The sequence below is a fragment of the Macrotis lagotis genome, unplaced genomic scaffold, assembly GCF_037893015.1.
Source record: "Macrotis lagotis isolate mMagLag1 unplaced genomic scaffold, bilby.v1.9.chrom.fasta BILBYCTG106, whole genome shotgun sequence".
Lineage (NCBI taxonomy): Eukaryota > Metazoa > Chordata > Mammalia > Peramelemorphia > Peramelidae > Macrotis > Macrotis lagotis.
In genome coordinates this window covers 63,660-88,590 of record NW_027422013.1, presented here as the reverse complement: position 1 = coordinate 88,590, position 24,931 = coordinate 63,660, and the positions used below count along the sequence as shown (strand labels likewise).

Here is a 24,931-nt window from a genome sequence, read left to right as displayed (position 1 = left end):
TCATTGACTTGTGATGAAAACCATGTATTTTGATCTAAGCAGTTTCTTGACCAGGAAACAAAGTCTCCCTGGCAGCGGAGCTGGAGAGGACTTTTTGGAAGAGGATGCAGAAAGACATCGGAGGTGTCCAGGAGAAGAGAAGGGGGAGGAGAGGCACTAGAGCATCGGGGCGTCTGTCTCTGTGAGCTCCCCTTGACTCTGTGAGTGTAACCCCCCTCCTGACGCCCTGAGGCCGGTGGCGATGCTCCCCGCTGAGGGAAAAGGAGGGAGGTGAGTGGGCGCCACCAGTCATGTCTGGCTGAGCCGGACTCCAGTGAGAGGTCAGCCTGGGCTGGCTCAGGACACCGCTGTGTGGGGCAAGGGCCCACCAAAGCAAGGGGAGACTCCTCTGGTTTGGGCGTTTCTCGGGCAAAGGCGCCCCAGGTCTCCCCAGGGCGGAGAAGCTCTAGGACCGCCCAGGCGAGCGTCCGGCCAGGTGAGGGCCCTGGGGCTCCCCCTCCCCCAACCCCATGGGTCAAGGTTGCCCTCTTGCACGTTGCCACCCGCTCCTCCCTCCCCTGGGGCTGCGGGGGCACAGGGCGGGCGCGGGCCGGGATTCCGAGCCAGGATCGGGAGCGCTGGAGCGGGCGGGTGTCCCGCGTGTCCCGCCGCCCGGGACCCCGGGTCCCCGCGGCCTGCCTCGGGCCGCGCCTGCCGGGCCCTCGGCGGAGCCCCGGGGCGGCCCTGGGAGTCCCAGCAAGAGGAGGAGCCCGCGGCCTCTCCCCGACCGGCAGCTCCGGGGGAGGGAGCGGAAGCGAAGCCCGGGCCCGCCCCTGCGCCCGGAAGTCCCGCCTTGCTGCGGCGGGAGGAGGAGGAGCCTCGGTGCGGCCCCGGCCCGGCGCCGAGAGTGGGAAAACCTGGCCGTGGGCGCGGGGGTCACGTGGAGAGCTGCACGTGGAGGAAGGGCGGGGAAAGGGGCAACGGAAGGAGCCGGCTGCGGCCTGCTATTGGGGGCGCCCTGCGGAGGCCCGCCCCCTCCCCGCCTATCGGAGGGCGGGATAGCCGCGACGCCCCGCCCCTTCCGGCGGTCCGGCTGCGTGGCCGGCTCTCCCGCGCCTCCCCTCCCCCCCCCGTGCCCTGGGGCCCCGCTGCGGCTGCAGGTGAGGAGCCCCCCGCCCCCCCGAGTTCCGGGGGGCTCCGCGGGGAGGGGGAGGGGACCCCGGGCCGGGGCCTCCTCTGAGTCCGGGTTCGGATCCGCCTGGGGGAGCCGGCCGAGCCCCCTCCGAGGGGCCTGAAGGCCCGGGCTCCTCCGAGAGCGGGTGAGGGGCCCGTCCCCCCCGGGGCCCGGCTTGGGGTCACCTCCTGCGCGTGGGGGAGACGCGAGGGGTCGGAAACGGAGCTTGGGGCCGGAAGGAAGAGGGCCCGAGGCCCCCAGAGGGAAACGCGAGTGGGGTCGCTTGTGGGTCCGCAGTTTGGGGCCCGTCCCGAGCTCCGGGGGCCAGAGCAGTCCTGCCCCGGGGCCGGCCCGGGGTGCTGGGGGCCCGGAGCCCGCAGTGAGCACGTGATCGCCTTGAGGCCGAAATCAGGGACCTGGCCCAAATGGTGCAGAACGCAGTGATGCAGGTGGCGTGTCGGCAAAGTGAGTGTCTCCTGGCCCCGAGGCCTGGTCGTTGTGGCCGCGGCACGGGGAAGAAATTTCAGGTCACCCAAGATGTTCTAATGGTTCTAAAGAATGCTGACAGTCATCATTTGTGGCTTGCAGATGGCTAGTGCTGAACCAAGCTCAGGGACGGAAGTTGCGAGCTACACGTGTGTATACATGTGTGTATACGTGTGTGTATACGTGTGTGTATGCGTGTGTGTATGCGTGTGTGTACGTGTGTGTATGCGTGTGTGTACGTGTGTGTATGCGTGTGTGTATGCGTGTGTGTATGTGTGTGTGTATGCGTGTGTGTATGCGTGTGTGTATACGTGTGTGTATGCGTGTGTGTACGTGTGTGTATACGTGTGTGTATGCGTGTGTGTATGCGTGTGTGTATGTGTGTGTGTATACGTGTGTGTATGCGTGTGTGTATACGTGTGTGTATGCGTGTGTGTACGTGTGTGTATACGTGTGTGTATACGTGTGTGTATGCGTGTGTGTATGCGTGTGTATACGTGTGTGTATGCGTGTGTGTATGCGTGTGTGTATACGTGTGTGTATACGTGTGACCTGGGACTGAACTCTGGTTGTTTGACGGGAAAGCACCTGGGTAACCTGAGGAAGTTAGCATCGTGGTGACAAGTTGAGATTTCTGTGGCACTCTGGCGCTCACGGTTACAGGAGCAGTCTGGGGATGATGGGCAATCTCCCTGCCACAAGGAGATGTTTAGTTATTTTAAACGTAGAAAATACCTGAATGGGTTGATTGCAAAAAGTTGATTTTATAAAAAATGTGTTGTAAATGGGTTATTGCATTTCGCCATCTCAAAATCTGTCCATTGGATTTCATTCACAGCACTGCCCTCAGGTCCATGAGCAACCGTTGAATTCTAATTTTCTTGGATCTCTTACACCAAATTACAGTCTGGGACACTCATGATTCTCCTCAGTGCCCGAGCCCCCAGAAGCTCTGGTTAGAGGTCGTTGCTATATTATTATTATTATGTACTGATGACTGATCTGACATCAGGTACCTTACAATAGGAAGACAACAGTATACCGATGAAGCCATTAGCCTTACGGGGTTGGAGTGAGTGGCCTATGAGAGAATGAGTTCATCCTCCTGTGAGGTAGGATTTTCTCAAAGAAACCACTAAACTGGCAGACCTGGAACTTGGCTCATTGGGAACGGACTGTCTGGACCCTCTGCCTGTGGAGGACACCCAATTCATAAGGGGATATGTCTTCCTGTCCTTCTCTGCTCAGTCAGAGCAAATGGCTAGAATCACACCAGGTGCCTCATAATTACAGATAAGCCAGAGCCGTTGGAACTCTGTCATCTTAATCTTAAGTAATGAGCAAGTGCTTTGTGTTGGTCTTTTAACATAGGTTCAGACTTTTTACCACAACCAGTTCCCTGAAGGAAAAGAAATACCAGTATGGCTGTTTATGTCAGGATAATGCTCATGGGTCAATTTTTTAGCTACTTTAATGGAAAGATTCATTCATCATCTAGAATTTTTATTCATTCTAAGCACAGCCAACGCTAGAATACAAAATTTTATTGAGATTACCTTTTGGACTCATGCACTTTTGAAATGCTTATTCAGTACAATTGTTTATACTATTTTTGAGCTTTTGGTTACAACTTAATGTGGCATCCATTAACAAATCTGTTTTATTAGAGCCCATGTTCTTTTTTTTTTTGAAAGATTTATTTAGAATTGTACAATTTTTCCCCCAATCTTGTTTCCCTACCCCCCCCCCCCCCCACAGTAGGTAGTCTGTAGTCTTTAATTGGAGCCCATGTTCTTGTCAAAGGTATTTTGATCCTGGCTTAGGGTCACATTCCTAAATCATAACTCTTGCTCTTTATAGACCTTCTAGTTATTTTCCCAATTATTGGACCCCTGTTAAATCACTTTCACTGTTAAAATCTCTCTGGTTTTTGCTTGCTTAATTTTTTTCCCCTCAAGTTTTTGTTTCTTTAGTTAGATGTCTCTGAGACCATCCTTGACAGGATGCCAGCCGGCTCTGCCAGACAACCATTCCCTGGACCCTGCCTCAATGAAGTTGTTGCTGCAATGCATTCATCTCCAAGTGGACTCTGAAAGGCCCGGAAAAATCTGGGTCCCCAATAATTTTGAGGGGAGAAATGATGTAGAGAATTGTGTACGTGGCAGAAACAAAATCTGTTCCATGGGTGGAGGTTCCTGCTCTTGAGATTCTGCCTCCCTTGGACATTGTCACTTGTATCTTGTCCCTTTTTTTCCTTTCACTTGATTCCTGCTAACGGGCAGGAAGTGACCAGTGGAAAGGACAGGAAGGACTAGTACCAGGGGCTTACCTGGCTCCAAGGTGGAGGAGCCTTCCCAAGCACCACCCTTTGTCTAGCCAATAGAGGGGGATTAAACAGGAAGCACTGCTACTTTCAGCTCTTGCTTCTTCTGTCCCCAGAAGGACAAGGCATACTCTGGCTCTTCCTTAATCCATGTGGACTCTCTATCTGTCTTTATCTGTCTCTGTCTCTCCCTCTCCCCCTTTCCGGATTTGTCCTGATCCTGCCAGCTGGCCTCCAATGAATTATCAGTCCACTTGGCTTTTCCATAATCTCTTCTTCACTTTCCTATCACTTTCTATTGTGTTGTAACTTCTTTTAATAATTCTCTATTTTCTATTACACCTACATTCCAGGGCCAAAAGAGCAATTCTCCCCAGGCAGATAATCCAACAATCGACAACAATATGACTTTAGATACCCTGAGTTTCCTCGTCTGAAAACTGCTTGTTGTTATCCTTTGACCATTATCAGTTGGAGAATGACTTGTAATCTTATAAATTTGATTCAGAAACGAGGTCTTTGTCAGAAATACTAGCTGTGAAAATTATTTCCTAGCTTTCTGCCTTCTTTCTAATTTTGGCTACGTTGGTTATTTGTGCAAAACCTTTTTAATTTCATATTGTCGAAGTTATCTATTTTGCAATTTGTAATATTTTCTCTTGTTTGGTCATAAAAGTCTTCCCCCCCCCCCCCCAGTAGTTCTGATAGGTGTAGAGTATTTCTTCTTCTACTCAGCATATCCAAATCCTTTATTTCTAAATCCTGTACTCATTTCAACTTTATTTTCCTTATAGTTGGGTAACAGGCATCTTTGTTTCACTCCTGTACTTACTGGGAATGCTGTTAAGTTTAGCCCCCTTTTCACATCATGCTTCCTGATGGGTTTAGTGAGATCCTTCTTATCAATTTAGGGGAAACTATTTTTGTGGTCTCTGTGTGAAATGTTAGTCTGCAAAGTTTTCCAGTTTTCTCTGTAGTTTTTGTTAAAAAGTGAGTTTTTATTCTAGAAGGTGGAGTCTTTGGATTTATCAAACAATTGATTACTGAGGTCATCTACTTTTGTTTCTTTCCTACCTAATCTATTACACTGAGCCACCACTCTAGCAATGGGATTAAGTGACTTGCCCTAACTATCACAGCTAGGTAATTATTAAGTGTCTGAACCCACATTTGAACTCAGGTCTTCCGGATTCCAAGGCAGGTACTCTATCCACTGAGCCACTTAGCTGGCCCACACCACTCTTATTTTTTAACCAGTCTTGATGACAACTGCTTAAAAATAGAGTTTTAGATCTGGTACAACTAGGCCCTCTTTTTTTTTTAGGTTTTTTTCAATGCAATGGGGTTAAGTGGCTTGCCCAAGGCCACACAGCTAGGTAATTATTAAGTGTCTGAGACCAGATTTGAACCCAGGTACTCCTGACTCCAGAGCTGCTGCTTTATCCACTATGCCACCTAGCTGCCCCCCGGCCCTCTTCTTTTGCATTTTTATTCATTCATTCCCTTGGGATTCTTGACCTCTTGGTGCTCTTCATGAATTTTGGTACTTTTTTTTTAGCTCTATAAAATAATTTTTTGATAGTTTGATTGTTATGGCAATGCAAAAGTAATTTTATTTGGGGAGAGTAGTCAATTTTATTATACTAGCTTAGCCCAGTCACAATTTTTTCCAATTCTATAGGTCTGATTGTTTTCATGAAAAGTATTTTTCAGTTATGTTCATATAGTTTCTGGTTTGTCTTGAGAGGTAGATTCCCAAGTATTTTCTGTTTCTACATTTATTTTAAATGGAATTTCTCTTTTTTTCTCTTGCTGTTGGGGCTTTCTGGTTATGTATAAAAAATGATGGTGATTTTTGTGGGTTTGTTTTGTATTGCTTTGCTTTGCTAAAGTTCATTATCAAGAAGATTTTTGGTTGATTTTATCATGTTCTCTAATTATTCCAGCTTATTGTCTACAAAGAGTGAAAGTTGTTTCCTTATTGTGAATTCTAATCCTTTCAATTTTTTTTACTTCCCTTATTTCTAAAGCTAATGTTTCTTTTTTCTTTTTTAGGTTTTTGCTAGGCAAGGGATTAAGTGACTTGCCCAGGGTCACACAGCTAGTAAGTATCAAGCCTCTGAGATGGGATTTGAAGTCAGTTCTCCTGTCTCCAGGGTTTTTGCTCCATCCACTACACCACTAGCAACCCCTAAAGCTAACATTTCTAATACAATATTGAATACTAGTGGTCTTATTGGAAATACTGTTTATTCCCATTCCAGATAATGCTTCCTGATGGTTTCCATGAGATACTACTCATCATTTGAAGCAAAATTGTATTTACTCTTCTGATTTTTAGTGTTTTTAATAGGAAGGGTTTCCTTTTGTCAGGCTTTTTCAGTATTATTTGAGTTAATTATTTAATTTCTGTTAATTTTCTTATTGACACAGTCAGTTAGGTTGGTTTTCCCTATATTGAATCATCCTCCCTACTGTCCTGAATCCTACCTGGGCCTGCTGAATTATCCTAGCGATAACTTGTTGTAATCTCTTTGCTAAAATGTGTTTCAAAATTTTGCATTGATATTCATTAGGAATATTGGTCCATAATTTATTTACCTCTTTTGGCTCTTTCTTGCTTGGGTATTGGTACTGTATGGTATTTTTAAAAAAAGTAATTGGAAAGAACTCATTGTCCTTGGATTTAAAAATAGGTTTAACAATTTATTTTTTGTACATGGGGGGGGCAGAGCAATGGGGTTAAGTGACTTGCCCAAGGTCACACAGCTACCTAATTATTTAGTGTCTGAGTCTTGAATTGAACTCAGGTGTTCCTGACCCTAGGCTGGTGCTCTATCCACTGTGCCACCTAGCTGCCCCCTAAATATTTTATTTTTAAAAAATACTTTCCTAGGAGCACCTAGGTACTGCAGTGGACAGAGCACCAGCCCTGGAGTCAGGAGTACTTGAGTTCAAATCCAGCCTCAGACACTTAATAATTACCTAGCTGTGTGGCCTTGGGCAAGCCATTGCCCTTGCAAAAAACCTAAGAAAACAAAACAATAAAAATAGGTTCCTGGCTACTTTTCATCTACAAATTCCTATTCAATCTGAAATCAATAACCTGGTCCCATAAATGGGATCCCAGGGACCATGGTGTCCCTCTTTTTTCTTAGATAGTGCCAACCTTGAGACTTTCCCAAAGAACTGAGCCTTGATATTTGCTCACTTTAGGGTAAAGTGATGTAACAAGTTCTCAAGGATCTCAACCCCATTTACTCAAGGATGGGTTTATATCCTTCACCGGGCTCTACTCCAGACCTGAATAGTAAACACTCAGGGTGAAGGGCTTTCTTTGATCTTCAGTTGCTACAAGACAGAGCTTGTGCAACAAAAAGGCAACGGGGGGGGGGGGGGGGGGGGGTTGGTTGTGTATTTCTGTGTATGGGAAAGGTCTAGGCAGATTTAAAGAGAGCCATGCCATAGTATGTACAGAATAGGAAAAAAAAAGAGTGAAATGGGATTTTTTGTTAGTCTCTTACACTGAGAGACTACCAAGAATGTCAACATGGGAAGGCAGCAATTGGGATGGAGGTGAAGAGTTAAGCTAGAGATGCTAAAGTGCCAGTCAGTCCTAAACACAGTGGAAGAGACCAGGGCACTGTTGTTACTAACTACTCTATTCAATATCTGGCCTATTTTCATAAAGAAGTGGTCTATAGGTAAGAGATGCTGCCAACTTCCTATACCATCTTCTAGGAATATGGAAATGATCACATTGGCTGAAGCTGTTCTGTAGTTTTGATAGAACATTTGATATGATTCTCGTATGATTTTGTAACGTTTGTTTTGCATTTTATAATATACTTTAAAATACTTTAAAAATTTTACTAATTAATATTAATATAAATTACAAGTTAATATAGTAAGAAAATGATATCCAAATTTATCTACTTAGAAGATACCATATCAATCAAATTACCAAAAATTATTTTAAAGAGCTAGAAAAAAATGGTCAAAAAATTCATCTGGTGCTCAAGACTGAAGAATCTTAAGGGAATTAATTTTTTAAAATGCAAAGCAAGGCAGCCTAATTGTATCAGATCACCACCTCTATATTAAAGTGGTCAGCATCAAAACTGTTTGGTATGGGCTAAGAAATAGTAGATCAGTAGAACAGATTAGGTACCAAAGAAGCTGTAGTAAATGACTGGAAGCAGTAGACTGGTAAATCCAAGGATTCCAGTTTCTGGGCTAAGAATTCACTATTTAGGGGCAGCTAGGTGGCGCAGTGGATAAAGCACCAGCCCTGGAGTCAGGAGTACCTGGGTTCAAATCTGGTCTCAGACACTTAATAATTACCTAGCTGTGTGGCCTTGGGCAAGCCCCTTAACCCCGTTTGTCTTGCAAAAAAAAAAAAAGAATTCACTATTTGACAAGAATTGTTGGGAGTCCTGGAAAATAATATGGCAGAATTTGCGGCATAGGCCAACATGTCACACTCTACCAAAATCTGGTCAAAATGGGTCCATGATTTCCACAGAAAAGGTGATGCCACAAGCCACCTAGGACAACATGGAATAGATTATCTTTCTGTTCTACAGAGATGAACAGAGTTTGTGACCAAAGAAGAGAGAACATTATGAAATGCAAAAGAGATCATTTTGTTTATATGAAATTTAAAAGCTTTTTTGCACAAATAAATATGCTATAGCAAACAGAAGGAATGCAGAAAACTGGGAAACTTATTTTAACGGTGTTTCTGCTAAAAGATACATTTCTAAAATATTGAGCTTAATGCGACCAAAGTATTTGTAGAAAACACAAAGAGTTAGCAAATTTTGGTGGCCAACCAATCCGGTTTGACATTAGTGTAAAAAAGTTGCCTTTGGTGACTGGTTGCTCTTCTTCCCCATCCCCTAGGGCTGTCCTGCTTCAGAACTGATAAGGACCCATTCAGCAACAGTACTAGCATCTCCTCTGCCTGGATAGTTAGGTTGTCCTCAGATATACAGGGAGGCCAGAGGGCCAATGAAAATGTGAATTCTGATCAGGAGCCACTGAGGCTCTGACCAGATCCCATCTGAGAGATCACAACCTCTAATGCCTCTTGGCTCTCAGTGAATGGGAGGGGGATAGAAGGGAATGAATGGGTAGGAAAGGGTGGGACCAACTGCTTTCTAAACCTTACCCTCCCTTTTAGTTTTTCTCCTTCCCTTGAATTCTCTCCCTTGAGCAGAGAGCCAGGATCTTTGGGCCCTAATCTCTGTATATCCCTATAGGTCATCCTCTTGCCCAGGCTGAAAAAGAGAAACATCATCCCTTCTGGCATCCTTCTCCCTCCTCAATTCAGTCTGGAGGGAATGGCCCTTGGGAGACATAGCCCTTCACCACAGGTAAGTGCAGTTTGTCCACAGATGAACATTAGGGGAAGGGGAAGATCTCATTAGAGAAAACCAAACCTCAGATTGAGTCCTGACCTGGGATTTTTATACCCATTGATCATCAAAATAAGAAACTACCTCTGGCTTGGCCAATAAGAGAATGGAGGCCCCTACTTCAGGACAGGGCCTGGAGTTAAAAGGAGGTCCCTGTTAGTTATGGCAGGACCTCCACAATGGTAAAGCACCCCTTCAGGATACACCCAGTGACCTAGAAGTAATGGGATAAGTATTGGGATTAAAGACAAAACTCCCTGTACTACAGAGGGAAGAATCTCTCCAAGGGAAGGCTCTTATAGTTAGAGGGACCTGAGAAATACTTTGCTTAGAAAAAAGATTTTTGCTGATAATTTGAAGGAAGCCTAGGGGAGGAGAAGAACATTCCCTCCTGGAGAAACAACCATTGGAGAGTTATTGAATCTGGCAGGTCTTATGAAGGATCGTTGAAACAGCCTGGGTCCTTGGTTCAGAGAGGGAGAGAAGCAGGAGACTAGAAAGATGGTCTGGGCTTTTTACATGTCACCTACTTTCTGCCAGAGACCTTCCAAAGAACAGCTGATTTGGTCTTCTTGCCAGAATTAACAGGACCCCCCAGCTAAATCTCAAACTGTATGCAAAAGTAGCAATCATCAGAGCCATCTGCTAAGCAGTAAAGTGATGCTTCTTATGGACCCCACACTCATCTCATACTAGTAAATGACCATAGTTATCTATAATCCATGTTTTTATTTGACTGAAACTGCTGGGAAACTTTGAGCAGCACAATATGGCAGAAACTAGCCATAGATCAACATCTACTGAAGACTAAAACAAAGGGCAAAATGACTATAGAATTTCAACATGGAGAATAATCCCATAAACAAATTAGCAAAATGTGTGATAGTTTACCTGTGTGATTTCTAATTAGGGAAGAATTTATAACCATGATAGGAATAGGAAATATTCTAAAATGTGAAAATTACTTTTTTGCTTATTTTAACTTAAATGATTGTTGACACATAAAACCAGTGTAAACAATATTAGACAAAAAAAAGAAATCTGAGAAAAAAAATTTTACCCCCGTCTGTGATAAAAGATATCGGTTCTCAAATATCTAAAGAATAGTTTATCATTTAATTTTTACATACAAAATTAAAGAACTATTTCCATGACATAATAACAAAGTTGATTGCACGTGAAACATCAAATATACTACGTAAACCTTTTGCATTTAAATTTCTTTCCCCTTCCATCCCCCTCTCCACTTCAGAGAAGTCTGTTGCTAAGAAGAAATAGAAATATATATGTAATATTCCGTGAATTCTTCTATTTATCAGTTCTTTCTGTGGATGCAGAAATTGTCTTTATCCTTAATTTGAATGTTAATAATCTTTCCCTTCAAAGTTATTCTTCATCCAGTATTGTTTTTTACTGTGTGCAATGTTCTCCTGGTTCTACATAATTTCATTCTTCATTAGTCTTTGAGTATAATTCTAGATTGTTTTTCAAAATGCTTGGATCAGGTCCCAATTCCTCCAATAATGACTTACTAACTTGATTGTCCCATATTTCCTTCAAAATCTGTTTTGTCCATTGATCAGTTTATACAATCTGATAGCTATACAATGACAACTCAAGGTTGTTTTAATTTACAATTCTTTATTAATATCTTGGAACATTTTTTTCTTAATGACTTCTTTGTGAAACTACCTGTTCATATCCTTAGACCATTTTCAGAACGAGTTTTATTCTTGTACGTTTGAAAAGCTTTGTATATATTTTAGTTAGGAGACCTTTCTCTGAGAAACAATATTAAAATATTTCCCCTCCAGTTTTTACTTAACTTTTGTTCTTTGTTACGTTTTTCTATATTATTGAAATTATTCATTTTATTCTTAACTTTGTTCTTGTGTTCATTCATAAATTATTTTCCTATCCAATTCTCTGATAAGTAATGATTCATGTTCTTTAGATCTTGTAAATTTTTTCTTAATATATACATAGTGTGTCTATTTTGACTTATCTTAGCAAATGATATTTTTGACTTTATTCTTTCAAATGAATTTTGTTCTGATTTTTTTCAACTCGCTTTTTTTATATTGGCCCCATCTATCCATGAACCATAAATAATGATCCAATTGTTTTAATCTGATTTTATTTCTAGTAAAATGTATGTTGTAATTTTGTTGACATCGTTCCTGGATTTTTTTGTCAGGTATAATCTCAGGTATATTATACTGTCTAATTTAGGATTTCATGTGTAATTGTATTATCCTATGTAATTAAATTATAACAATATAATTGAATAGTTCAATATTTAACAGGGCATTAATATTTAAATATTATTTGCTTAATATTGAAAGGAAACCTTCAATATTAAAAACATTTAAATGCTTTCTTTTATTGTTATCACTTTTTATTTTTTTTTACAAAATTTGACTTTCAGTCTACAAGATTTTGACACTTTTATTTCATCATGACATCTAAAGGTTAAAAATGTGTAGTCATGCAAAACATCATTATAATAATCCTGTTGTGAAGGTAAACATATCCCCCATCCCTTCCTAAAGAAACATAAAGGAAAATAAAGTATGCTTCAATCTGTAATGAGTCACCAACAACTCTGGCTTTGAGGATGCATTGTATTACCATAAGGTCTTCATGTTACTTTGTATAGAGTGCATTTCCCTTTGTATACACTCATGAAAGTATTTCCAGGTTTGATAGAGAGCATACTGCGCATTGTTTCTTAGTGAAGAGTATGCCCATCATAATCACAGACCATAAGTTGTTCAATCATTCCCCAAGTGATAGGAATTCCCTCAATATCCAGTTCCTCATAAGAAAAGAGCTGTTATAAATATCCTTATGATTGTAGGTCTTTTTCCTTTGTGCTTTTCATGTTCTGATGGTGGCACTCGTAGGTCAAAGGGTAGACATGGTTTTATAGCCTTTTGAGCTTAGTTCCAAATTACCCAATAGAATTATTTAATTATTTCCCAACTTCTCCAACACTGCATTATCATCTAATTTTACCAACATTACCTCCCACATGTGTCATTTTCTCTTTCTGTCCTATTAGCTAATCTAATGAATTGTTCAAATGACTATGGTTAACTTAGATAACCTCATTTGTAATCTTCATATCTTTTGATCATTTATCATTTGGGGAATGGCTCTTGATTTACTCCATCTTGTTTTCCCTCCCCTATTTATTCTATTTTTTCTCCTTGCATTCTGTCCCTCCTTGAAAGGGCTTTACATCTGACTGCTACCCTCTACAGTCTTCTCTCTCTTTTATCACCTCCTCTACCCCTTTCTGTCATCTCCTTGTCCTCCTAGTTTCTGCTAGGATAAGATAGATTTATATATCCAACTGTGTATGTGTGAGTATATTATTCCCTCTCTGAGATAATTTAATGAGAGTAAGGCTCACTCACACTCCATCAACTCCCCCACTCCACTACAAAGCTTCTTCTGGCCTCTTTGTGATATAACTCATCCTATTTTATGCCCCATTTCCCATTCTCCCAGGACATTGCCTTCCACCTTTTAACTCCATCTTTTTATTATATTACCCCTTCATATTCATCTTCCCCCATGCCTTGATTGTATATGCTTCTTCCAACTGCCCTAAAAATTGAGAAAGTTCATGAGTTATTGGTAACATCTTCCTATGTCAGCATATAAGCAGTTCAATATCATCAAGTCCCTTATGATTTCCCTTTCCTTGAGTTTCACTTGGGTCTTATGTTTGAAGATCAAATTTTCAATTTAGCTCTGGCCTTTTCATTAGGAAAGCTTGAAAGTCCCCTATTTCTTTGAATGTTCATCTTTTCCCCCTGAAAGATTATGTTCACTTTTTTTCAAATTTCAAAAATATTTATTCTGTGGTCTGAAAAGAATTGTTGAACTGTCCTTAAATCACATAAGAAAATTGCAGTGGTCAACTTTCCTCCTAGATAGTGTGATATTCCAAAACAATTTATAATGACAATAATTTTTAAAGAAGGTGAAGACCTTACATTGCTAGAGAAAGTTTTCTCAATCAAGATTTCCCTATACTGATAAGATCATGGGCCTACTTTCTAACCCTATCTCTAACAACAAGAATAAAGGTAGCTGTGTATGTAGTAATTTAAGGTTAACAATGGACTTTACATATGTTATATCACTTCACAATCACAAAGACCCAGAGAAATAGATGAGGTACCCGAAAATGAGAATGACTCTCAGTTGACCTAGATCACAAAACTAATAAGCAGGATTGAACTTAGATTCAGAATCCAATCCTCTTTTCACTACCATTCCTTATGAGTATGTTCAGTTTTGTTGGGTTGTTGATTCTTGATTATACACCAAGCTCTTTTGCCTTCTGGAACATTATTTCCAAGCCCTATAATCCCCTATTGTAGAAGGTACTTAATCTTCTATAATCCTGATTGTGGTTTCATGTGAATTGAATTGTTTCTTTCAACCTACATGCTCTGTTTTCTCCTCTAAAATTTGGCTATAATATTCCTGGTAGTTTTCATTTTGCAATCTTTCAGGAGTTGATCTCTGGATTTTTTAAAATTTCTGTCCTTTGAGAATATCAGGGCAGTTTTCCTTACTTAATTCTTGGGAAATGATTCTAGGCTCTTTTTTTTGGAACATTGGAAGTCTTTGTTAAGGTAGGACTAGGACTCCAGAGAAAATTCAGATCCTGTTTGAAACTCCTGGTTTGCCCTGAGAAGCAACATGAATCAAACCTCTTAAGAGATTTTGGAGGTGAAGAGAGGGGCAGATACATAGGAAGATGAGAGAGCATGAGGGTAATAAAGTAATTATTATCATTATGATTAACTGTGATTGTAGTAATAATAATAGGATGAACACTTCCATAAAATAGAATGTGAATGCAGAGTGTATTAAAATCCAAAATCCTGTGATATGCTGTATTTAAGAAGGACACTTGAGATAGATAGAGAGCAAAGGCAAAGGACTGGAACAGAATATATTATGCTTTATGTTAAGTGGGAAAAGCATGGGTAGCAATCCTTATTTCAGACAAAACAGTGGCAAAACTAGATTTCCGTAAAAGGGATAAGGAAGGAAATGATATCCTAAAAGGTACTAGAGACAGTGCCGTAAGAGAAAGGGAAAATCAATGAACTGGGAATGCAACTGTAGAAGTTAGATAAAGAACAAATTAAAAATCTACAATTAAATCTACAATTAAATAACAAATTAGAAATTAACAGTCTTAAGGAAGAAAAATTTATTAAATTAATAAGCCTAGGTTGGTTTTATAAAACAAAAATATATTAGACTTTAGTTAATTTTATTAAAAAAATAAATATAAAACCAATTTAAAACCAGTAAAATGAGTATTAAAAATTAAAAGGGTGAATTCACCATTGAGGAAGAAATTAACATATTAATGCAGAACTGTTTTGTTAGCTGTATGCCTATAAGTTTGAAAATCTTAGAGAAAATGATGGATATTTGCAAAAATTTAACCTGCTCAGGTTAAAAGATTTTCTATCATTATTTGGAGAGGTTTTGAATTTTATACATCCCCCCCACATTGCCTGCCACTTCCCCCCACAGAAGGCAATTCTAATCTTCATAATAGCTTTTTTGGTACTGGAAAAGAATTGGAAATGAGGGAATTGTCCATCAATTGAGGAATAGCTGAACAAATTGTAATGACACTATTATTCTGAAGGAAATCATGAGGGTTGGGATTTCAGAAAAGCCTGAAAAGACATGCATGAAGTGATGTTGAGTCAGATGAGCAGAACCAGAAGAACATTATACACACTAACAAGGTGGGTGATGATCAACCATGATGGACTTGGTCATTTCAGCAGTATAATAATCAAAGACAATTTTAAGTCTCATTTTGGAAAATACCATCCATCTCCACAGAAGGCTGATTATCTTCAGTTTTTCAAAGTTGTCTTCTGTAGCATGTCATTTTTTCCTCTATTGTTTTCCTTATTCTGTTCACTTCATGATCAATATGGATCTATGTTTGGCATGGTCATAAATGTGCAGCCTATATTAGATTGCTTTTTCTCAGGGGAGGGGAGGAAAGAAAATGTAAAACACAAAACCTTGCAAACAAAAAGGTTCATTAAAATCCTCCATTGCAAGTAGTTGGAAAAAGAAATCAATAAATGTCAGGTAGGAAAAAAGAAGTAAAAGCAGTCATAGAGCAAGACACAAAATGATTTATCTGTGACCCATAATACTCAGAGTTCTTGAAACTATTGATAAGAGTTCATACCACTCAGTTTAGTTCTTTAATTTAATGGCATTAATATTCCATATTTCTCCCATGGTAAAAATAAATTTCACAGATTTAGGAGATAGACTATATTTTCTATATCCATTCAGCTGTATATAGAATACATTTGATCTCCAGAGTAAACATCCTCGATTGCTTTTTATAAATTCATCAGTTTTATTGCCATATCATTTATGCTGGTTTTGATGAAGTAGCAGATCTTCTCTCTCCTCCATATTCTCATGTCTTTTTGATATGCAATTTTTCTGATTCAGAAATTCACCTTAAGACATTTCTCAACTTTATTCTAACGGAAAATAGAAAATGGATTTATTGGTATTCTGTTGAACTTTTCAAGATTCCCAGTGTTGGTTCTGATTCAATTAAAGAGTTTTAGGTTTGGGTAAAACCCTTCTCTCTCCTTTAAATTGATGAGCGGGGCGGCTAGGTGGCGTAGTGGATAAAGCACTGGCCTTGGAGTCAGGAGTACCTGGGTTCAAATCCGGTCTCAGACACTTAATACCTAGCTGTGTGGCCTTGGGCAAGCCACTTAACCCCATTTGCCTTGCAAAAACCTAAAAAAAAAATTGATGAGTATTGGTCTGGATAAATCCTGAAGTGTGTTTCTTTTTGTAAGTTTTCTGAGTTTTGATGTTTTAGGTGGTGGTGACATTCAAGGATTTGGCTGTGGACTTCACCCCAGAGGAGTGGAGCTTGTTGGATGATGCTCAGAAACAGCTGCACAAGGATGTCATGCTGGAGATTGCTCAGAACTTGCTCTTTTTGGGTAAAGACCACTTCCCCTGGGAGCTCTAAATCTGCCATTAGTCAGGGAATCTTCACTCCCTCCCTAATGTAGAGGATTGGTGGCATCCATCACTTCTTAGAAAGTGCTGGCCTCCCTTTTGAAGAGACAAGAATCTACTGCTGCCTGGTTTTCCTAGGAGAGATGCTTTTGTTGTGGGCTAGGGATCTTGGAGTTTACTTTGTAGCTCCTGAAGTTTTCTCCTTTTGCTTCTAAGTAGGTTTAAGTGAAGGACCAAACCAGTGATCCTGAATCTCCAATTTGGGATGATCTCAGGCAGTGCAAGTTTAATCTCTGCCTGGATATGAATTTTGCCTGCAAAGTCTCAGCATAGATCCTATAGCTTCTCTTTGAAGATGGGCAGTGAAGGGACCCTCTGTCTCCTTGGCTCCAGGTCCAGTGCTCCCTCCTCTGCACTATCAGCTGCCTTTAATTCCTAGCAAATGAAAGCAATGGAATATGGCTGTTGAGGAATTTTCTGATTCCAAGTTGATGCTACATTTTCTGTTGCCCTTCATCCCACTTCCCATAATCCTTAAAGCTCCTATCAGTAGCCTTCCTGGACACTTTATTTGAACCTTCTTTGGGACCACTTTGTGATCCTTGCCTACCTTCCCTAATGAGGAAGAAATTGCAAGTTTCTTTCCATCCTCATTCCCAATTTATTTCCCATGGCCAGGATTTCCAGTTCCTAGAGAAAATTTGTTCATCCACTTGGAGCAAGAAGGTATGAGGATCTCCTGTCCAGGTGAGTGACTAAAGAGTGTGTGCTGGGCCCCAGGTGGCTTCTGGATGTGACAGGAAAGAAGTTGTTTTGGACTTGAGGGTGGGAAGACTTGACTTGTTATTCCTTTTCAGATACTTTTTGAGCAGTGAGGTCCTGGGCAAGTCATTGAAACTGAGCCTTAGTTTCCTTATTTGTTAAATGAGGGACTTGGACTCCCTGAACTCTCATTTCTCTTCTAGTGATACCCATTCAGAGGCCATTTTGGAACATGGACTTTCCCTGCAGCTATCTAGAGAGGATTGAGGTTGTCTCATATGAAGTCTTTCTTAGACTTTTCATAGATCAAGAAACATTTTTTAGGTGCTGTGATATGCCAGAGCATTTGCTAAGCACCAGAGACATAAGGAGATTCCCTGTTCTCAAGAAGTTCACAGGCTCATGGGAAATATAACAGGGACACAATTCTCTGAAACCTGTTTTATCCAAGATAAACTAGAGCCAGGTAAGAGAATGAAGATTAAGGGGACCTGGATGAATCTTATGGAAGAAGGTGGGGTTTGAGCTTGTACTTGAGAGAAGGCAGATTGAGCATTCTAGGCATAAATTGTCATTATGGGGGAATGGGACAAATTTCCCTATAGAAGGTAGGGTGAGACACAGAGCATTTCAAAGAAGAACCCAACTACTTGTCTATAAGAGAAACAGCATTGGTAGAAGGTATCATATTGAAAAGGAAGGATTGTGCCCTATTCTGTAATACATGTTGCATTTATGCCTTCAAGGCATTCTTCTCCCTGTCCTTTGATTCAGTGATAACTACAAGGAGACTTCTAAAATAAAGAGATCAAAGAAAGCAAAAAAGCCTCCCTGCACAAGAAATGGTTCTGATTGCTGGTTATTGTTATAAAAAGGAAACTGGAAACAAAGGTGATGCCCCTATATTGAGGAATGACTGAGGAAATGATGACCCAAGAAGATAATAGGGCCTCGTGGTCTGAGATGATCAATTTCAGACTATCTGATCAGAGCAGTGAACAGTTAAGACCAAGGGTAGAGCAAGATCTTCCAAAGTCTGGTTTTTGGAATCTCTTTTCTTAACCATCTTGAAAAATATATTGGGATTCACCCTGGTGAGGTAACTTTGAGAGAATACCATTCATCCATTTTCAAGGGTGTGTATATCTGAGCTCTCCATCTGTTTGTATCACCAGTTATATTGGGCTTTGAACCAGAATAAAATGATATATAGCGACTCTTACCTAAATATGAAGGGGAAAGGGAAAAAGAATTTTACAAGCTCTTTAGAAGAAACCGAAATTCCTTTCATCTTAATAGTTCAATTACCTGTCCAAAAAAAGAATCACTTAAGTAGAATGATAAAAAATTTGTAGTGGCTTGATATACTCTTGTAATGGACTAATTAGTAGCTTATTAGTAGTTCAATTGGCTAATTAGGTTAGTAATTGATAAAAGAACTCTTTGGACAATTACATATGTTACTTTGAGGTTTTTTTCATATTTTTTCCTTTTTTGAAGGTAAAGCTCTCTTTAATTTATTGACTTTTAAACATGATAAATAAAAGATATTGTATATCTGCAATAATTGACACAGTACCATGGAGATTGGAATAGATTTTATGATAGATAAAATTGAAAATTCTCCTGAATAGTAGAATAAACACCAGATTAGAAAAGAATAAAATTGTCAACACACAAATTTATTTGGAAAAAAGATTGAAAGTCCAATGGAGAACATGCTGTCTAGTGCGGTGGATGTCATCATGTCTGAGTTTTAATATTTGATGCTAGGATTGGGGTCAGTTCATTTGGCCATTTAGATCTCAAGTTGTAAAGTATAATGACAAGACTAACTCTGCAATTGTCTCAGGTTTGTCGTAAGGATACAACCCAATTTTGTTTGGAATTTTGTGCATTGAATTGTCCTATAAGTTTAAGCTTATTGCATTTTTGAATGATTGATTCTGCCCATTTAAGTTTGAAGCCTCTTTTTTTGGATTGAGTAAATTGAATGTCCTTTACTTTGTCCTAATTAAAATAAGAGGGTATATTCATATTTACCTGTGTTTGTATGTGTGTCTTTGTGTGTATACTTCTTCCTATCAGGTGGAGCCAGGTTTGATGAGGAGATAAATAGAAATCTGAAAGTGACATCTTGGAATGACTATTCTTGTTACAGTGATGAGCGGGCTCATCTGGGTAAACATCAGAGAACCCACATCGTTGAGAAAGGATATAAATACACACATGAAAAAACTTTTACTAAGTGTTCTAGTATTACTAGATCTAAGGGAATCCACCTTGAGGAGAAATCTTTTGAATGTGGAAAGACTTTCGTGTTCAATTCCAGTCATGCTCAATGTCAGAGAATCCAGCAAAGTAAGACACCTTACTTCTGTGATCATTGTGGGAAGGATTTCACAGAGCCAACTAATCTTGCCACACATCGGAGAATCCACACTGGAGAGAAACCTTATAAATGTAATCAATGTGCAAAGACTTTCAGACATAGTTCCAATCTTGCTAAACATCAAAGAATCCACACTGGAGAGAAACCTTATAAATGTAGTCAATGTAGAAAGACTTTTAGACAGAGTTCCAATCTTGCTGGACATCAGAGAATCCATAGAAGGGAGAAACCTTATGAATGTAATCAGTGTGGAAAGGCTTTCACACTGCACCACCATCTTACAGTACATCTGAGAATACACACTGGAGAGAGACTTTATGAATGTAATCAATGTGGAAAGGCTTACACACGCAAAGAGAGACTAGCTGATCATCAGAGAATCCACACTGGAGAGAAACTTTATGAATGTAAACAATGTGGAAAGGCTTACACACGCAAAGAGAGACTAGCTGATCATCAGAGAATCCACACTGGAGAGAAACCTTATAAATGTAATCAATGTGGAAAGATTTTCATTCTTAGCTCCAATCTTGCCAAACATCAGAGAATCCACACTGGAGAGAAACCTTATAAATGTAATCAATGTGGAAAGGCTTTCACACAGAGAGAGAGTCTAGCTGGTCATCAGAGAATCCACACTGGAGAGAAACCTTTTGAATGTAATCAATGTGGAAAGGCTTTCACACACAGAGGGAATCTAGAAGGTCATCAGAGAATCCACACTGGAGAGAAACCTTATGAATGTAATAAATGTGGAAAGACATTCAGAGAGAACTCCCATCTTACCATACATCTGAGAATCCACACTGGGGAGAAACCTTATGAATGTAATCAATGTGGAAAGACTTTCAGAGAGAACTCCAGTCTTGCTGCACATCTGAGAATCCACACTGGAGAGAAACCTTATGAATGTAATCAGTGTGGAAAGGGTTTCAGACAGAGTTCCAGTCTTGCTCAACATAAGAGAATCCACACTGGAGAAAAACCTTATGGATGTAATCAGTGTGGAAAGGGTTTCAGACAGAGTTCCAGTCTTGCTCAACATAAGAGAATCCACACTGGAGAGAAACCTTATGAATGTAATGAATGTAGAAAGTCTTTTACACGCAGCTCCCATCTTGTTAGACATCAGAGAATCCACACTGCATAGAAACCTTATGAATCTAATCAATAGAGGGAACTCCAATCTTGCTGTACATCAGAGCTTCCATGCTGTAGAGAAACCTTATGGATGTAATCAGTGTGGAAAGGGTTTCTTAAGGTGCAGCCATCTTGCTGTACATCAGAGAATCCACAGAAGGGAGAAACCCTTTCATGATATAGAGTTTATCTAGACATCAGAGAAACCATATAAATGTAATGAATGTGGAAGGGCTTTTACATTCCACTGCAGTCTTGTTCACCCATCAGAGAATGCAGTGGAGAAAAACGCTGTGTATGTGCTCAGTGTGGCAGGGCTTTCACAGAGAGCTTCAGTCTTGATAAACTGCAGAGAAACCACTTTAGAGGTAAATTGTATGTCACCGGTGTGGTAGAGCTTTCAGGGCATAGTGTTCTTTGATAAATCATCAGAATTCACAGTGGGAATAAAATTTATGAATGTGAATCATTGTGGAAAATGTTATAGATAAAAAACAAGTCTTACTCGACATCAGAGAATCCAGACTGGATAAAAACCTTTTTAATATCATGAGTGTGGTAAAACTTACAGTGTACATTCTTCCCTCACTAAACATCATAAAATCCATAGCAGAGGGAAAAGCTCCTTAATATCCCCAGTGTGTAAATTCATTCAGATGCAAAACATCCCTTATTTTCTGTGAAAACAATGTAAAGACTAACAGACTGCCTGCTGTGGCAGATGAGGGGAGGTAAACAGGATTAGGAGAAAAAAATTAAATAATTTTAAAAAGGTCAAAACATTGCCAAAATATATATCCCTTATTTTCCACTGGGGAATTGAAATGAAATAGAAATCACATCTCAGTAATAAATGTGCAGTTATTCCAATGGAGTATAAAACATGTTAGGCATTCTACGTATTCAATGTGGGGACTTCTTCAGCCCAAGATCATCTCTTCCCTTACATTGGGAAAGCCTTCATGAGCATCTTATTCATGTGTATACATTTAATATCTAACTATAAATGAAACCTGTGGATCTAATTATTGATAGAAGGCTGGTCCCTGCAGTCAGGTTTCATTAGACATTGCAAATTTCATCCTCTGCCTAAATCCATGAAAATGGACAGGATTTTTCTCCAAATCTTAAAATTCCACATGATTCCACTGAAGTATTCCATGGCTTTCTTAGGACAAAACTTCTTCAGCCATTCCCCAGTGGTTGTGTACTCTCCTTGTCTCATCACGTTAGCTGGCACATGAAGTCCTGGTGGAAATATTTTGTTATGTTTTGGACATTTCTTTTGGCAACTATTTAGGCTGCCTGGTGATCCAGTGGATGGGGGGCTGTCCCTCAATTGACAAGCACTGAGTTCAGATTCAATCTGGTCCTGTAGAGGTGCAAGACCCTGGGCAAATCACATGACCTATTTCTGTTTCTGTTTCCCTATCTGTAGAATGGGATTAGTACTAATCTCTATTTCCCAGGACCCAATGGCACAATATTTGTCAAATGCTTTGCAAACAGTAAAATAAGTATTCCAGTGCAAGTTAGGATTTTTCCTACAAATATAACTCTCGTGGCAAGTTGACTGACTTTAATGTTAATTATGGATAATTTTACCACTTAATTTTATTTAAATTGATATCCATAAAATGGTAGATAAAAACATTATGTTGTAATGGATTGACAAGATTTATTGTTGGAAAACTGAGTTCCAAACCAGCCTCAGATGCTCTCCTGCTGTATAACTCTGGGTGGGGTCTGTTTTCATTTACTCATCTCTAAATGAGGAGGTTAATCCCAGTCTCCTCCATGGTTTCTTCCCCCCATTTTTTTTCATTAAAAGTGTAGTCATTTTTATAGATGTTGATATGATCCGTATATAGTTAATAAAAATGGGTTTCTACCCGAGAAACCTGTTGCAATAATTTTCCCCCCACTTGCCTGTTTTCACTCTAATTGGGGCTGCATCAGCTTTGTGCAAAAGCTCTTTAATGTCTTGTTCATGGGGCTAAGACAGTGCTGAACAGATGCTCTGAGTTTACTTCATTTTAGGTTCAGCCTCTGTCAGTTTTCTCCAGAGATATCAGTGATCCAGATGGTCGGGGGGGGGGGTTATCCGCTATAAGAAAGCTTTATTCTTTTACCTTATGATAGTCAAAAGTGCTATATTGAGATCAAAACAACACCAACTGAATTATCTTAATCCAGATATCACAGATACATTCAGTTTTTTGATCATCAGTGGTTCATTCATGAGTTCTCCCTTATCCTAGGCTTTAAATAATTTCTCCAAGGGTGTCTCCTTTGGTTCCCTATTCTTCCTTACTCTAGGTCCTATATTATAAAGAAACTGAGGTTCTTAGGCTCCCCCCCCAAAAAAAACCAAAACCTACCTGTTTAATTCTGTCCCTGGCTATGACATCCTGTCGACCTAAGTTTTCTATGTGAAGTCTAAGTGAACTAAAGTTGGATTTTCCCTGCCTTTCTCCTCACAGAACTGATTCCGCTGATGAGGACAAGCATAAACGAAAATGAACTGTATTGGTGATTTTTGATTATCTATTTAATAGAAGAGAGAGAATTGAGAATTAAATAGAGAATCTAATAGAAGTGGGAGAATTTTCATCACAAATAAGAAATGATGAAGGCTTAAAATTGGTGGGTTAATTAGTTTACAAGAAACAACCCTATAATAATCTTTCATGATGGTATGATTAGGAGATGTGACTCGATTTTCAAAACTGGAATCAGAATTGTAAACCTAGAACAGAATTATCTTCAGTTCTGGTTTTTAAAAAAATAGACTAAGTTATCAGAATGCAAAAAATAAATTTATTTTGGTTTGTTACTATCTCCTAGATATTGAGCATGTCTTCCAAGTCAAACATATGTTAGAAAGTACTTATTTCAGGGGCAGCTAGGTGGCGCAGTAATTGGAGCACCGGCCCTGGAGTCAGGAGTACCTGAGTTCAAATCCAAGCCTCAGACACTTAATTACCTAGCTGTGCAAGTCACTTAACCCCATTGCCCATCAAAAACCTAAAAAAAAAACCTTATTTCATCTGCCTTATCTCGAAATTAGCCACAGTGTGTTTATATGTCCCATCCCAGAATTTATTCTGACACTTGCTATTGTTTTGTCACCTTTTGAATGAGTTCAGTTGTGCATCAAAGGTCATCATTGCATTTTTTCAAAAGTACCGTTACTAGTTTCTTAAGGGACAAATGGGCAACAAAAAGACAATAGCTGGAGTGATCATTTTTCACTTGATTTTAATACATAGTTGTAGCAAGATTAGGTAATATACCTAATTATAATTATATCTTAAATATAAAATTTAGGTTCAGAATTTTTTTTAGCTTTTGAGTTGTTTGAAGTGTCCATGGTAAAAATGTAAATTCTCTAATCTAGTGGTGTTCTTACTAGTGCTGTTAAGGGTTGAACTGACTCATTACTTGAACAGGCTATTATCATAGCCAACCAGAATTGTATGAAGATCTATTCTGTCAGAGATGTTTAACAAAGAAGGGAACCTTGTTCAAGTGAAATGAACTAGAATAGTAAATGCTCTAGAAGCTTTGCTGAACTGGACTACATCAGAGGATATCTCAGAGACTGGCCAACCCTTGAGATATGAGTGAGTATGGTGTCATCCTCTTTGCTACCATATGGTTTCTAATCCCCCTACTTAGTAAAGTACAATATTAATGATAATTAGCTAAGCAGTCTGCTCTTGGCCTGGGTCTCAGTTTCTGAAGGGTGTTGAGGTCCCTGGCAGGAGCATTCTTCCCACTGTTCCAGATGCCAACTTCTATTTCCTGATCTGATGGTCAGTTAATGGTTGAAGAGAATCCCAAAGGTTGTTTGAAAAGCTCAGGTTTTCGAAGGGGGGCAAGATGGCAACAGGATGGTAGCCTCTCTTAGGTGTTCTTGCCATAATATTTCAAAAATCATAAAATTAGAACTCTTGCTAAATTTCCGAGAGACGGAACTCACAGTGGGATCTAGTGAGGCAATTCTCCAGAACAAGCTAACCTGGAAAATAGAAAGTCTCTGTCCCCATGGGGTCAGAGGGGCAGACTGCCAGATTGGAGGAACTTCAGCCTCCCAGAGGCAGTCCCAGGGTGTAGGGAGCATGAAGCCCATACCTCAGGGCAATTAGCAAGCAGAGGTGTTGGGGGCAGCCTAAGCAGGAGCCCTGCAG

The 24,931-nt window shown here is 40.0% G+C and overlaps 1 protein-coding gene across 1 annotated transcript; it reads left to right on the top strand.

Annotated features, from left to right (window-relative positions):
- Positions 1 to 1,145: 1,145 nt before the first annotated feature.
- On the top strand, positions 1,146 to 24,597 carry LOC141504099 (uncharacterized). Its single transcript, XM_074208930.1, has 5 exons — positions 1,146 to 3,793; positions 9,227 to 9,340; positions 16,299 to 16,425; positions 17,123 to 17,191; positions 19,295 to 24,597. Exons 1-5 carry the CDS (start codon positions 3,617 to 3,619, stop codon positions 20,746 to 20,748), a joined length of 1,941 nt encoding a protein of 646 aa, XP_074065031.1. The 5' UTR covers positions 1,146 to 3,616; the 3' UTR covers positions 20,749 to 24,597.
- The last annotated feature ends 334 nt before the right edge of the window (positions 24,598 to 24,931 follow it).

Bases quoted from the DNA above. Each gene is read 5' to 3' on its own strand.
- LOC141504099 (XM_074208930.1), top strand. From the start codon at position 3,617: ATGTCTCTGAGACCATCCTTGACAGGATGCCAGCCGGCTCTGCCAGAC. The intron at 3,794-9,226 runs GTACGTGGCAGA...ATATCCCTATAG, and splicing joins GAAATGATGTAGAGAATTGT to GTCATCCTCTTGCCCAGGCT. The intron at 16,426-17,122 runs GTAAAGACCACT...TCCCATGGCCAG, and splicing joins TCAGAACTTGCTCTTTTTGG to GATTTCCAGTTCCTAGAGAA.